This window comes from Prunus avium, chromosome 2, assembly GCF_965620075.1.
Source record: "Prunus avium chromosome 2, drPruAviu1.hap1.1, whole genome shotgun sequence".
Classification (NCBI taxonomy): Eukaryota; Viridiplantae; Streptophyta; class Magnoliopsida; order Rosales; family Rosaceae; genus Prunus; species Prunus avium.
The window spans coordinates 11,262,689-11,276,800 of NC_142285.1; the positions used below are offsets into that span (position 1 = coordinate 11,262,689).

General features: G+C 36.9%; 2 protein-coding genes across 3 annotated transcripts; both read right to left on the bottom strand.

Annotated features, from left to right (window-relative positions):
• Nucleotides 1-1,404: 1,404 nt before the first annotated feature.
• LOC110749897 (uncharacterized) lies at nucleotides 1,405-6,903 on the bottom strand. 2 transcript variants are annotated; one of them, XM_088248159.1, is made up of 8 exons: nucleotides 6,235-6,900; nucleotides 5,969-6,121; nucleotides 5,733-5,858; nucleotides 5,472-5,582; nucleotides 3,894-4,025; nucleotides 2,966-3,103; nucleotides 2,180-2,413; nucleotides 1,405-2,018 (listed from the first exon to the last, which is right to left on the bottom strand). In XM_088248159.1, exons 1-8 carry the CDS (start codon nucleotides 6,718-6,720, stop codon nucleotides 1,623-1,625), a joined length of 1,776 nt encoding a protein of 591 aa, XP_088104285.1. In that variant the 5' UTR covers nucleotides 6,721-6,900; the 3' UTR covers nucleotides 1,405-1,622. The 2 variants fall into 2 exon arrangements, with proteins under 2 accessions (XP_088104285.1, XP_088104286.1); XM_088248160.1 differs by lacking the exon at nucleotides 2,966-3,103 and having other exon boundaries at nucleotides 6,235-6,903.
• A 1,947-nt stretch (nucleotides 6,904-8,850) lies between these two features.
• Nucleotides 8,851-13,860, bottom strand: LOC110749900 (disease resistance-like protein DSC1). The gene is made up of 6 exons (XM_021950104.2): nucleotides 12,819-13,860; nucleotides 11,568-12,663; nucleotides 11,111-11,413; nucleotides 9,940-11,022; nucleotides 9,773-9,862; nucleotides 8,851-9,671 (listed from the first exon to the last, which is right to left on the bottom strand). Exons 1-6 carry the CDS (start codon nucleotides 13,331-13,333, stop codon nucleotides 9,147-9,149), a joined length of 3,612 nt encoding a protein of 1,203 aa, XP_021805796.2. The 5' UTR covers nucleotides 13,334-13,860; the 3' UTR covers nucleotides 8,851-9,146.
• Nucleotides 13,861-14,112: the final 252 nt, after the last annotated feature.

The following is a 14,112-nucleotide window of genomic DNA, read 5'->3' on the forward strand; positions in this document are numbered from 1 at the left end:
ATTTGTCTTCATAGGGCTTCGAAATACAAAATTAAATACATATTTTTTGGTTCTCCACATGCCGAAAATCTTGTTTATACTCTTTAATAGGATTTATCCAACAATAAATCAAAGAACCCCAAACCTAGAGCATCAACACTAAGATTATTTAAAATTGTATTAGTCCATCAAATGACCATGAAAATCGACTCTAAAACTAGTTTTTGAAAGCTCTTAAAATGTTCCTTTAAACTTCCAAGACCAGTTTGATCATGGGCGGATCCCCCTCCCCTATTATCGCTTGCATAAAAAAATAAAAATAAAGAGAATAACAATCCTAACTAAAGTATCCTTGAAAATATGATCAGGTGCCTTGCACATGATAAATTTAGTATTAGGGGATGTTTACACATGTCAGAGTTCATAAGGCATAGGGAGAAAGTTTTCCCATGTCGAAGTTTAGAGGGCATTACTAAAGTTTTCCCTAGAAACAAAATCTCAGCACCTCTTTTACAAAAAATAATGAAAAAGAAAAATTAACCTTGAAATTTATTAGATTGATAATACTGATTAAACGAAAAATGAAGACACTAACCGTCCATGTTCCATGATGAGCTCATACTAGACGACCCAAAACTGATGAACAAATATGGGCCCCAAATTGCCGTAGGCATTTTGCATTGCAAATTGATGGACTTAAAATGATACTTTTAAAAATGTTGGGGATTATTCATTGTAAAACCACAACGAAAATTATAGATTAGGGTTAAGGATATTTGGAATAATCGCAGCTGGACTGAGTAAAATGACTATTTTGAAATTTTTGAAATTTTTTTGGCAACGTAGAGAAATAGGTGGGTGAAGTAGTTGGAGATAAGTTGACTTCACAACCTTTTGTCTGATTTTCTTATTTTCTACTTCAAATTTGTTTTAATTGTACGGAATGCTGACATCATCTTTGTAAGTCTGCTTTTTATTTTTATTTTTATTTTTATATAAGCGATGATCTAAACTACTTTAAATTAATCTAATCTACACCGAGGGAGAGTCAAACTTAGGCGCAAGGGAGCAGGTTCACCCTAGCCAACTAGCCTAACTCATATCCACCTTTGTTTGTCTGCTTTGTTTCATCAAAACGAAAAAATAAAAATATTAGTTCAAAGCTTGGCCTTCTCTTCAGTATTCTCAACGGCATTGGGATAACTCTTTCCCTCTCTTTAGTTTCTGCGTTTAATTTTGATAGTAGGTGTTCTGGTTCTAGAGGAGGCTTTGTTCTTTATTGAGGTTTTTCTAAGGAAAAGAAAAAGGCAATAATACCATAAGCAATGTATGATGTGCACAACCACACACTACACTTAATTAAACCATTTTTGGCTTAATTAACAATCAACACAGGAAATCAGCTAGGGACCAAAATTACACCCGTTCATAAAAATTACATACTCTCTCATTCATAAAAATTACACTCAATTCATGGTAAGAGTTCAACTCTCGCCCTCACTCTTCCCAAGGCTTCCGTCCTAACAAAAGATTACTCACTTTTCCATATATATACATATAATAGTAATAATAAATAATAAAAAATTGCTCCTAACCTCACTCCGGAGACATTGTTCTATTTATCGCATTCCTCGACCACATTATCAGAAAAAAGAAGCAAAATGTGACAAGGGACTTGAATTAGCATTGCCACATAGTAAAATACCACCCGACTCTATTCTATTTCTATACAATACCCTATCGAACATATAGCTTTGTGCTGCAGCCTGCAAATTGTACTCACCCAAATCATAATAGTTTGATCTTACAATCTGCAATTCCGTGTCATCTTTCTCAATTCCTTTCTCGAAATGTCTAGCGTACTTCATAATGTCCGGTTGAAGCTCAAGGGTTTCTGTTGGCTTATGAGCAAATGAGAACTTCCAATCCTGGGGCATGTTGGCACTGTTAGGACTAATCTGTGGCTCCCTAGTGCCACTGCTTGCCATCAGTCCTGAACCATGACGGTCATCGGTATACTGATTTTCAATGATTAATCCCTGAAAGAATGAACATTATTGTTTCAGAAACTAGATGATTCTGTTTGGATATCATATAAGATTTTGCATGAAGAACTACATGCTTATAATTTGACAAATTCAGGGTAAAAAGGCATATAAAATAGGAAAAAAATTAATTAGCACCAAGGAATAACATGGACCTGTTTATCATTGTGGCAAGAGTTTGAGTTATTGGTGACTGCAGCATTTGAACTTGCTTGGAGTAAAGATATGCTTTTACCAACAGGGGTAGTAAAGCCAACTAAGTTGAGTGGTGGGTCTTCTGGCGATGAGAAGTCAGAACTATCAAAAGTTGATAGGGATACACACTCATCAAAATAAGACATGGCTTCTTCTGTTAGACGTTTCGACATCTTCCTTCTTTCAATGCTAGCCTGTAACCATAAATTAATAAAAGAACATGAAGGAAAGAGAACAAACAACCTGTGAAACTCTTACCGAGATGCTAGCTGTAAGGAAAATTTCAACTGTGTATTTGCAAACCTATGTTCTCCAATTATCATCACAGAGATTCATATTTATCCATACACAAAAATATAACAGCCTCAGAACAAGGGATGAAAAACATTCCATTTTAGTTATATTGACCATTTGTGCACAAACAGATGCATTTTTTTAAAGGCTTAAACAAACAATTTAAATGACAAATCCTAGACGCTTAATGCTTTTACAGAATGTTATTTTAAGCATGATGTGTAGTTTTACTAAGAGAGTAAAAATGAAATGAAGATCCATACACACTCACTTCATGTTCTGAAAAATGAAGCTATTTAGCATCTGCATCCAAAAACCAACAATATATAAACACAAGAAAAGAAAACATGCTTGTCATGCTCCCAGGAAAACAAGTACAAGCATATTGCATGGAACTTGACTAAATACTAAGAGAGAAGGTAGGGGAAGAAATAAAAAATTGAATATCCTACTTTTCTTCCGGGACGTGATTTTGGCACATTAGAGGTCTTGGGATCTGGAAGCACTTCCTTCAGGATCCTGCTGAGCTCTTGTCCACGGTGCTCCTCAACAGCCAGGTCCGATTGAAGTTTTCTAGAGCGTTCCAGGGGCTGCAAGTTTAAGGCAAGGGTCTACTTAGTGGAGTTATGTTCCCCACATAAAACGTTAACAAAAAGGAGAAAAAGTAACAGAAAAGAAAAAGATTGTAGGATTTTTAAGTGTCACAGAAGTCCATGTACCATGCCTAGAATAAAAATGTTTCCTTTATGTCACAGCTGAGAGTAGCACAAAGGCGATCAACCTCTCTTTTATATCATGTCAACAGAAAAAATAATAAATAAATAAAAGAAAAACCTTCAGATCAAGCTGAATATATATGTCACTGCAATTAACGAAAAATACCATCACCCAAAGTCCTGTCAAAACACGGTAAATATATATACACCCTTAACATCGTTTCATGAAGCAACCACTTTAAAGTTTTCAACCCATGCAATAGCAACATGAGGATGACGGGATTTACCATAAAAGTAACTTTTACACTCTGTTAAAGACATCAATAATCATCACAATAAAATAAATGGACTCCACAAGTACTTCTACCCAAATTGCATACTCCATCCAACAATGAAAGGACAATCTGCATTAACCAATACCATAACAAGAAGCCAATTGTGTCCCAGATGAGACACATTCTCCTGTCTGTTTACTCTAACCTAGAAGCAAGTATTTGCAATTATTCATATTAGTTAATCAATGCATGCATCTTCATCTGCTCAAATGCTAACATCTAGTAAGTTCCACAACAATGGCATTGTCAACTAAGCCACATCCGAATACTCAACTGACAAAACTCTGGCCAACCTCACACCAAGTATGATTAGAGAAATGGAAATTTACCTGCTCAAGCTTTTTGGCATATTCTCTTCTGATGTCCAAAACTAATTCAACTGCACTTGGATTTACCAGGTCAGGAGGGATATCAGCAATGTCAGCAGTTGCAAGTGCTGGAGTATTACTCCTTCGCATAGCCTGAGCTTATAAGAAAGAAAGAGCATATTATCAAATAGCAGTGACTGCACTTTGCAAGCACATAAGCAAAGAATAAATATATGTCAGAATTGAAGCACTGTCATCATTAATCAAAATAAAAGCAAGGGAGCACAAGCAAGAGAACTAATTTAATAAGGGTTACAGAAACTAAATAACCTATGTACATATGTTACATTCTTCTTGGTACACTTAACTCAATAAACAAAAAATTTAAATTACAAGTCAACTGAATAAAGTGGCTGTAGTGTAGTGGTCACTTTGTAATATTGGTAATGCCACAACCCATATTCCACAAAAGCCAAAATCCAAAGATCAAGCCTCCACCAACTAATCCAACATCCGGAGGTGATCTGTCCATTCAAGAGACAACAGGTTCATTGAGGTCCCTCTTATAAGAACTATTTGATATGTTAAGGAGCAATCCATTTTACTTAAGGTGAGAGAGAAGATTTATGCCGAGTTCCTTACCAACTGCGCAAAAATTTGTTAGGCAGTAAATGCAGCCTTGAATTTATTTCCAATTGTGAAGCCTTGAGTGGAGTTGGATTACACATTACTGTCAATAGTAGCAATTCCTTGAAACATATCTAACAAGTCTTTCTCTAGTCCAAGATATTTCACATTCTACTCATAAGATACATACCTACATTCAAAATCAATAAATCTATAAGGGTTTACTTTTTTCGTTTTTTTCTTTTTTTTCTTTTTTTGTTGTGGAAAGAAAATAACTCAACCAAAATCTATAAGGGCTTACTTAACAGTTAGAGTGAAGAAAAAGGACTTTGCAATGCGCCTATTTTATTAGTCACTTTCATCAAATGGTGATTTGAACTGTACTCATTCCTAAAATGACGGCCAAGGCTAAGGAAACTTTATAGTTATGCATCACTCCCTATCGTCTAACCTATATTCTTAACTACCTTCATTTTAATGTATCACTTGATGGTCAACATATCAGAATGATTGTAGCATAAACTTCTAATTCTGCTTAACATTCTGGCGTTCTCATACACAATGCAAACTTTAATTAAGAGGCCACAGAATCTATTATTTGCACAATGCAGCATAACATATACTCAAATTAGTAGCTCAAATTCCTAACTTCTTCTCTGAGCATGCGTACTTACCAGAGATACTGTACTACAAAAACATTTGCAACACTTATAAAAAGTGTTCCTTTCTTTAAGTCCGACAACTCCTAGAATTTAATTCATCCTAATGAAGTTGAAAAGACAACCGCAATTCAGCTAGCAAGCATTCTTACTAGAGGTAGGAGTAATACCAAAAGATTAGGTATAGGAATTCAATGTAAGAGTCCTATAAGAATCCTTTCTTTAGTAAGTAATAGAATGCCGACAACCAACAACCTGCTGCTAATTTCTTCTTTAATTGTAAGAATAAATAAATAAATCCATAAGAACTTACACTTTCAAGGTCATTTTGAATCTCAGAGATAGCACGTCTCACTTCAGATCGAACTGTTTCATATATACTAGTACTCGGGTTATCATCTTCCAAATGTTTCCCTTGAACTGACTGCAAATTAGCAGGGAATTTTATTTATTATCATAACCAACTACTTATCTCGAAAAGTAGCATTCCAACTGATATCTGAACTAGCGATGAGCACGTCACCAAAAAAATAAATAAATAAGAGGCAAGCTTCTGACACGAAGTCATACAGACCAAATGAGAATGTCCAAGATCCATATTCATCCGTTCACACACTGCTTTAACAGTTTTCTCTTCTGCTCCAGATAATGAACCTGCGACTGAAACTCCATCTTCCCAATTTGTAGATTGCACACAAGACTGAAAGAGAAACATGAACAACAGAAGGAAAAATCATCAAGCAAGATGCTAATATTAACACTACTAGTCATATCATACAAAATCAGAACATGGGTCAGCTTAGTTTTTACCAAATTTGCATCAGAATCTTGTGAATGCTGGCTGGACCATGTACGCAGACCTTTCAACTCATCCAACTCATCAGAACTGCTTCTAACTAAGGCGCCCTTTTTCCCATCACTGCCCACTTTATTCAACGAACCCCATACTTGTTCATCGTCACTCTATACACACAACAAACTCAAATTCATCTTCCTTTTCTCTTCCTCGACAATATTAACCCAAAAATCCAATCTGAAATATTCTGATTTGAATTGAAAGCAACACAACACCAAACCTTAGAATTGACGAAATGCCTCCTGGAATCCGGACCGCGGGAAATGGAGCGGTTCCGACCGCTCGGGTCGACCCGCGACAAGCTCCGACCCGCCTCCTTCCTCGTCCCCAAAGCATCGGAATTCCGCAACCCGGAGCGGCCCCTTCTAGAATCAGCACCAGCGGAGGTCGCCGGTCTCGAATCTTTCGATGTTGCAGCGTCAAGCTTGGTGGGTTTGAGTAGCTGTTGGGGGTCAACGGCTTGGGCGTCCGTTGACCAGAAGAGAGGGTTGTCTCTCTTGTTCAAGAAGCTTTCAGCGGAGGCGTCAAGGCTGGTCCTTGAGAAAGCGCTGACGCTTCTTGACCTTCTGAGCGGGGCTTTCTTTGCTGGGATGTTATTATCTTTGTCTGTGATTTGCTGTCTGCCAACAGATGAGGTTGTTGATGCTGAGGAATTGGTGGCGGCATTGCTCCTTTTGCTTGACGATTTGAAGGCTGAGACAGCCATCTTTCTATCTGCTTTCTAATTCTTGTTTGTTACAGAAATGGAAAATGGAAAGCAAAGTGGAAAATAAAAGGGAAGTGAATGAGAAGAAGAGAGAGTTTACAGAAACTTGGAGAAGGAATTTTGAGTGTCCAATTCAGTTGATTTTGGGTTTTTCTTTCTTTCTTTTTTTGTCAAAAGGATACTCATATTCTAGTGAGATGAAATGTCCATATCAAATATTGTAAGAAAAGAATATGCGTGGCGTGGGTAAGTGTAAGGCCGCCAGCACAATCACCATAAGACATAAGACAAAAACGAAGAAAGTGCTGAAAGTGATTCCTCTTCCGCCTTCGTTGTCATCATCATTTTTTGTGTGTGGATATTTTTTATTTTTATTAACCAGTAGATTGTTTTTTAATTTTTTTTTAACCAGAAAAACATTACACAGAGGTTTCTCCAAGGAACTCTAAATTCTTAACATCATAAAATATTTTGACAGTATTAGGCCATCTCCAACCATATTGGGGTTAAATTAAAATTTCCACCATTCAAAATACAACTATTTATGTATTTTCAGGACTCAATTTTATTTTTCCTCCAATCTTTTAGACTCATAATTTGAGTCGGCAACTTTATTAAATTGTTTAAGAATGATTAACCCATAATTTTTTTTTATCTTTAATTTTTCTTGACATTATTTTTGTTTCAACATTCGTTATTTAATTTTCTAAATATTTTTATCTAAAAAAATTGATATTCCATAAACATAACATTTCTTTTCACTTAAAATTAAAATGAGAATGTCATTTGTAGAGTTTGAGAGTGGGATCTCATTTAGATAAATTAAAAATATTATTTTAACCATTTGGTTTTAATTTCGACCATTGGATCTTCTTTTTCTCGTTAAAATCAAGTTGAAAAAAATATGAGCCGTTTATATCTCTTTGAGAAAACTTGAAAAATCACAAAAAGTTGGTTCTCATTGCTTGACTCGTGGCTAGCTTTTAAAGGCTCCAAAAGATTAGATAAAGAATTCAAAAAAACAAGAAGATGCATCATTGGTTTTCAAAGGGAACCGTTGGATTCCTACGTCCCTTTGATGTGAGCCTTCCATGCGTCCAGCAAGTTAGCTTTGTCTTGCCATTCCTTCACGTGCTGCGCAAGTTGGCTCCGACTTGGGGCCCACAGAAATTCCACCCTGACTGAAAAGTTGGGCCAAATTCTGCCTAAGATTTCAGTTTGACCCAAATTACCACCCCTCCCTATACATGGTTGGAGAAGGTTTTTGGGGCTACAATCCTAAAATTTGGGTTTGGCCCTCATGGTCGGAGATGGCCTTACCAACAACTGAGCAATCTCCCGTACATACTCAATCCAAATATCTAATTCATTTTATTTTTGAAACTAAATTTTTATGTGTGTCCTAAAGTGTCTGTCAATTGGAAATAGTGTTTATTTTGGTCCCCTAATTGTAACTAATTTTTTGGCCACAGCGTTCTAGGGTTTCTTTGCTTAAACATGGGGGATTGTAATACAAGGTTCTTTCATGAGCAAGCGAAATATCATTCTCATCTTAATATCGTTAATAGTGTATTATATGAGCGGGGCAACTATCGTACCAACGAGGAAGAAGTTGGCCAAATATTTATATACATGTTTCCTTCAGGGGGCACCATATGGAAAATGACTATCAACATGTTAGGTCAATTAGGTTAACAAGCTAGAAGGATTTGAGTGGGATTAGTTAGGTGAAATCGATGTCCTAATGCTTTATCATCTTTATTTTCATCTATTACATTATTTACTTATTCTTTAATTATATTTTTGTCATCGTATTTCTTTTATTGTTTAATTCAAATATAATTAAGAATCATTCTAATACTTAATAGATTAACTTGATCCATGTTGAAATGATAATCTATTTACTACAATATTAATTTAAACGATATTATCTACTTGTAATTAATCACATCATAAAGCCCCTTATTTTTCTGGTTGGTCGAGCTTGGTTTGATTCTGTCATGCTGTGTGGTCATCGAGTAGCTTTGTTGTTTTTTTTCCCTTTTGATGTATTGTCCTTTTTGTTGGCTTAGCCCCTTGGAGCTCTTAAGTTGCATTGTAACTGGTTCCCTGGTTCATTTGTTCTGTGGATTACCTCCAAAGAATCAAATATTAATCATTCTGTAGGCAAGTGAATATATACAATTCATCAGTAATTTTGTATATCAAAAGGCAAGAAGGATTTTACTAGAAATATAGACAAGAAGGATGATATTTTAACAATAAATTAGCAAGGTTCTCATTCTGTATTGTGCCAGCACTGATGCTAGGGCATCCCTAGGCTTGACAAACCCAAAAGCAACCTCAGCTGCAGCCACAGCACCAACACTCGCTTAGAGCTAAGGAAGTAGTTCATCTTCTTGTTCCAAGTTAGAGCTGAAAATTTCTCAGCATGACATCAAATTCTCAGCATCTTTGGCGTACAACAACCACAACCCACACTTCTTCACCTGAACTTTGTAATCCTTAAGGGGAAACCCGTTTAAATCCATCAGGAAGAAATCTACAGAGGCCTCAGTGATATTGTAAAAACCAGTGCCACTGGAGTATTTTGCTGCAGCTACAAGCATGGATGCAGTATACCATGCAAACACATAATCTGAATTGAAATTCTTCCGTCCAGAGCTACTTATATCCTTATACAGACGATGCAAATGACACCTGATTTCATGGCCTTCACCATTACTGGATTTGAAATTGGCTGTACATGCAAACTTCAAACCCGCCCGTTTAACATTATAGTTGTTGAATTCAACGACAAGGGATAGAGCTAAACCCAAGAAATCTGTACGAAACCAATTTGGAGGAAGGGTGACATTTATTGAAGATCCCTCGTTTTGATAGCTGAACCAATTTGGAATTTCATTTCCTGGACATACAATGCTAACTGAAGGACTTGCAGGACCATAACCCTGTACCGTGGATGGAAGTTGTGCTTATTGAAGGCTTAATGAGAGAGACAGAGACAGAGACAGAGACAGAGAGACAGAGAGAGACAGAGAGAGAGACATACATAATACACATCGTCTGTAGGGTTTGATGACGCAGTTGCCATTTGCATAATTCTAAGCTGTGCTTCACCCATCATATTCCTCCAAGCATTCTGATGCAATATTAGAAAACATAAGTTAATTCCTTGCCAAGTTGTAGAAAAAAAAAAAAGATCAAACACATCCAAACCTTCAGTGACGTGCAGCCATGCGCTTCAAGATGACGCAGCACAGGGAGCTCAGGTAAAGATGGAAGGCTCTTGCAATTTGTTAACCACAGGTAACGCAGCTGAGAAGCTTGTTTGATGCTAGCAGGTAAGCTCTGAATCATGGTTCCACTTAGATTTAAAGATCTTAATGACGTTAAACAAACGAGGGGATCCGGGACTTGTACTATATTGCAGTAACCGAGGTCTAGTTCTTCCAAAGAGCACAAACCGATCGAGAAGGGAGGCAGGCTTTTAAGTTTCAAACAGCCATAAAAACTGAGAGTTTTAAGACAGTTTAGATGGTAGATGCTGTCTGGGACAAACTCAAGGTCCTTGCACCGGCATAGATTAAATGTTTGAAGCCCAATCAGATTTTCAATCTCCACGGGTAGCTCTTTAATTGCTGTTTTAGATAAATTAAGAAGTTCCAGATGTTCAGTAGGCTCCAAGATGTCGGGGAAGCATTCAAAGTTAGAGCAACCATTGAGATCAAGACTCTTAAGAGATTTCAACTTAAAAATGCTGGTTGGCAGACTCACAAGCCTTTTGCAATCATTCAGGTAAATTGTAGTGAGACCAAAGAGACACTCGATTGATGAGGGCACCACTTCTATTGCTGTCCAAGTCAAATCTAATACACTTATATTCCTGGGAAGTTCTGAAATCTTACCGAGAGATGAGCAGCCCCCTAGAAGAAAACCAAAGCATTTTAGCTTGCAACTGCTGCTGGGAAGATTCTTAAGGTATTTACAGCGTTGAATATTCAAGAAAGAAATTTTTTTGTTAGACCAAACTGATGAAGGCAATTCCTCAATTGCAGTGCTTTCTAAATTCAATAATTCAATATTGCCTGGCATCTCCTGGAGATATTTGAGATTTGAGCAGCATCCCAGGTCAAGAAAAGTAAGATTGCCAAGATACTGGAAACACAAAGGAACTCGAACCAAACTTGTACAGCCATAAAGATTTATATGCTCCATTTTTCGACTCTGAGAAAGATCTGGAAGTTCTGTAAGATGTTTGCAGAAACTAAGATCGATCAACTTTAAGTTCCCGAGATAAATCTGTAACAAATTAAAGAGAAATTGCAAGAATTAGTAACTTGGCCTAAATAACTACATTTTATACAAGAAGTACGATAAGCATATATACCAGGTTTTCTTCCCAAAGTTGCTTAACCAGGCTGCGGGGCATTTTGAGCTCAACAAGATTTTCTGGAGAAAATTTTGATGGCAAAGATTGCAAAGGGTATCCATCCCAGTAAAGATACCTAAGAGATTCAGGAAGAGTCTGAAGACCTTGAGAAAGGTATAATTTGCAGTACTTCTGGCCATAGCTACAATCATAAATTTCTAGCAATCTTAGATTGTACATCTTTTTGAAGGCTGTACGACTCAAGTGTAGCTCTCTAATGTTAGACGTGTTAAAGGATATGGCTTGAACCATTGCAGTTGCCTGACAATAAAAGAGCAACTATAAATGAGAATGATAATACAATACACAACAAAATTTACTCAAACTACATCTGTAGACATAAATTTCCCACCTTTCCATAGAAATTTTCATGATTAGAATTTTTTTAGAGAGAGCAAATGCATTTGGATCTTACTGTATTGTTTTTGAGTACATGACAGACATCCTCAGCAATGAACAACCTATCACGCTTTCCGGGCTCAATACATTGTTCGCGAACAATTTCCCAACCGATTTGTTGTAGCAAATCATGCATCTCTAGGCAATAACTTGTTGAAATTGATATTAGAGATGTATCAATGAGAGCTCCAATTCCCGCCACAAAGAAACCACGAATGTCTAACATTCTTTTCACAAAATCCACGTTCATTCCTTTATAAAAACATGCTATATCAAGGAATATCTCTTTCTCATTTTTTTCTAATCCATCATAACTTAGTCTCAACACATTCTGAATTTTTTTGCTGGGAAAGTTTTTCAATTTTTTCAATTCATTTTCCCATTCTTCTTTGCTCTTGCAGTGAAAGAATGAGGAACCGAAAATCTTAAGAGCTAAAGGAATGCCTTCAGCATAATCTACCACCATTTTTGACAACTCTGTATAATCGGTTCTAGGAGAGTTATTTTTGAAGGCATGCAAATGAAAGAGCTGAAGAGCTTCATCACAATTTAATCCTTTAACCTTGTATATCTTATCATCATCAACCTTCTTCTTAAGCAGGCGCCTATTTCTAGTTGTTATAATGATTCTACTTCCCGGGCCAAACCCGACATGATCTCCAGCTAGAAGTTCTAATTGGCTCATGTCGTTCACATCATCAAGAACAATGAGGACCTTTGTACGGCAAAGCCTCTCTCCAACAAAAGTTGATCCTATTGATGGAGTGTCGATTTTAAGATTTTCATCCTCTAATAACACACGAAGAAGTTTATTTCGCAAGTGATTTAATCCATGCTTTTCTGATTCCTCCCTAACATTTGCAAGAAAACAAGAAGCCTTGAATTTAGAAGAGAGTCGATTATATACAGCACCAGCAAGGGTGGTCTTGCCAATACCACCAATGCCCCAAATTCCTATATAGCAAACCTCTGGTGAATCAATGCATAAGGACGATTCAATTTGCTCAATTTGGCTTTCAATTGCAACCAGGCCCTTTAAATCACTTGAGGATTTTCGATTCAGTTTGGTCAAAATATCTTCAACAACATTCTCAACTAAATAAGCCTCCGTCCTGGTATATTTGATTCAATATGGACAATTAATAGATAGTAAGTATGCATTAATTAATGTAATTCTCATAACTGAAACAAAGTAAAGTACATGAGAGTAACCAATCATCTCATCTCATGAATCAAATAGGCACAAATTAGAGGAGGAGCTTGTTACCTAGTTTTGTTTGAATTATCAAACCCAGATAGATTGGCTGCTTTCTCCAAAGCACCTCTCCACATGAGCACCTTGTCCACACTGTCCTTCCAACGTTGTTCATGTTTAGCAAATGCATCTGCATAACTCCCCAGCTGTTTTCGTACATGAGATGAATCGATGTCGTAAAAAATGGGTATAACAAACTGTCCATCTCTCTCTCTGCATCCTAGTATATGCACAAGCTCATCCAAACACCAAGTAGAAGAAGCATAGTTTTTCGAGAAAATGATTACTGAAAGCTTCGATTTGTGGATTGCTTCGACAAGGGCGGGTGCAATTTCATCTCCTCTCTCAAGTTTGTCGTCTATGTAGGTTTTGATTTTCTTCCTACGTAGAGCAGCATGAAGATGGCTGGTAATAGTGCAGCGGGTATCTGCACCTCTAAAACTAAGAAACACATCATACTTTTCTTGAGGAGGGAGGATAGGAGAAGGGGGAGCAGAAGAAGCAGCCATGATCAAGTTGGAGCTCATGAATCAGGGGGATCGAAGCAAGAGAAGTAGAAAGAGTTGCAGCTAGAGAGACTAGTTGCCCTGATTATTAGAATCGAAAGCGAGTGTGGAGTTTCAGAGACTAAGGATAAGCAAGCTAGCTTTGTTGACTTGACTGGGATTGTGTGGTATGATTGTTCAAGTAAAACAAAATTACAAAATTCATCCAACCACTTCAAGAAAATGGAAAATGGAGAAGATAAGAAATTACCCAACAAAAGATTCAAGCATTCAGACTCACTCATATCCACGACATGCAATGGGGCCCTTCTTTACGCGTTACAAAGTTTTGCATTTCTATTTGCAAATAACTTCACTTCCACTTGCTTCAGACTCATCACGTTGTCTTTTAGTTTTAGCATCTACGTCCAAAATCATCAAATTAGGTTTTTCAGCATCTGTGGCATTCAACACTTTTCCGCATTCAATTTGGGGAACTGATGCCTGACTCCTGACTCCTGACCTTCATAGCTTTAAGAAATGAGAAAGTCAATGGGACAACCCAAGAGGCGAGGTGAGTAAGAATTCATTGTTCTCTCCCCTAATTTGTACAATATATAATTGAAACCTAAGACCAAATGCAACTGTAACTCAACCCCATTATTACCAAATTTATCAAAACCCTTTGTATCAAGTCCAAAACTTGGGGTAGTGTAGTACAAGAGTATCTTTATGGGATATAACTCATCCATGTGTTATAATATATGTGGATATTTATTGATAGGCTCCGTTTGGTTCACGAAATGGATTTGACGAGAAAT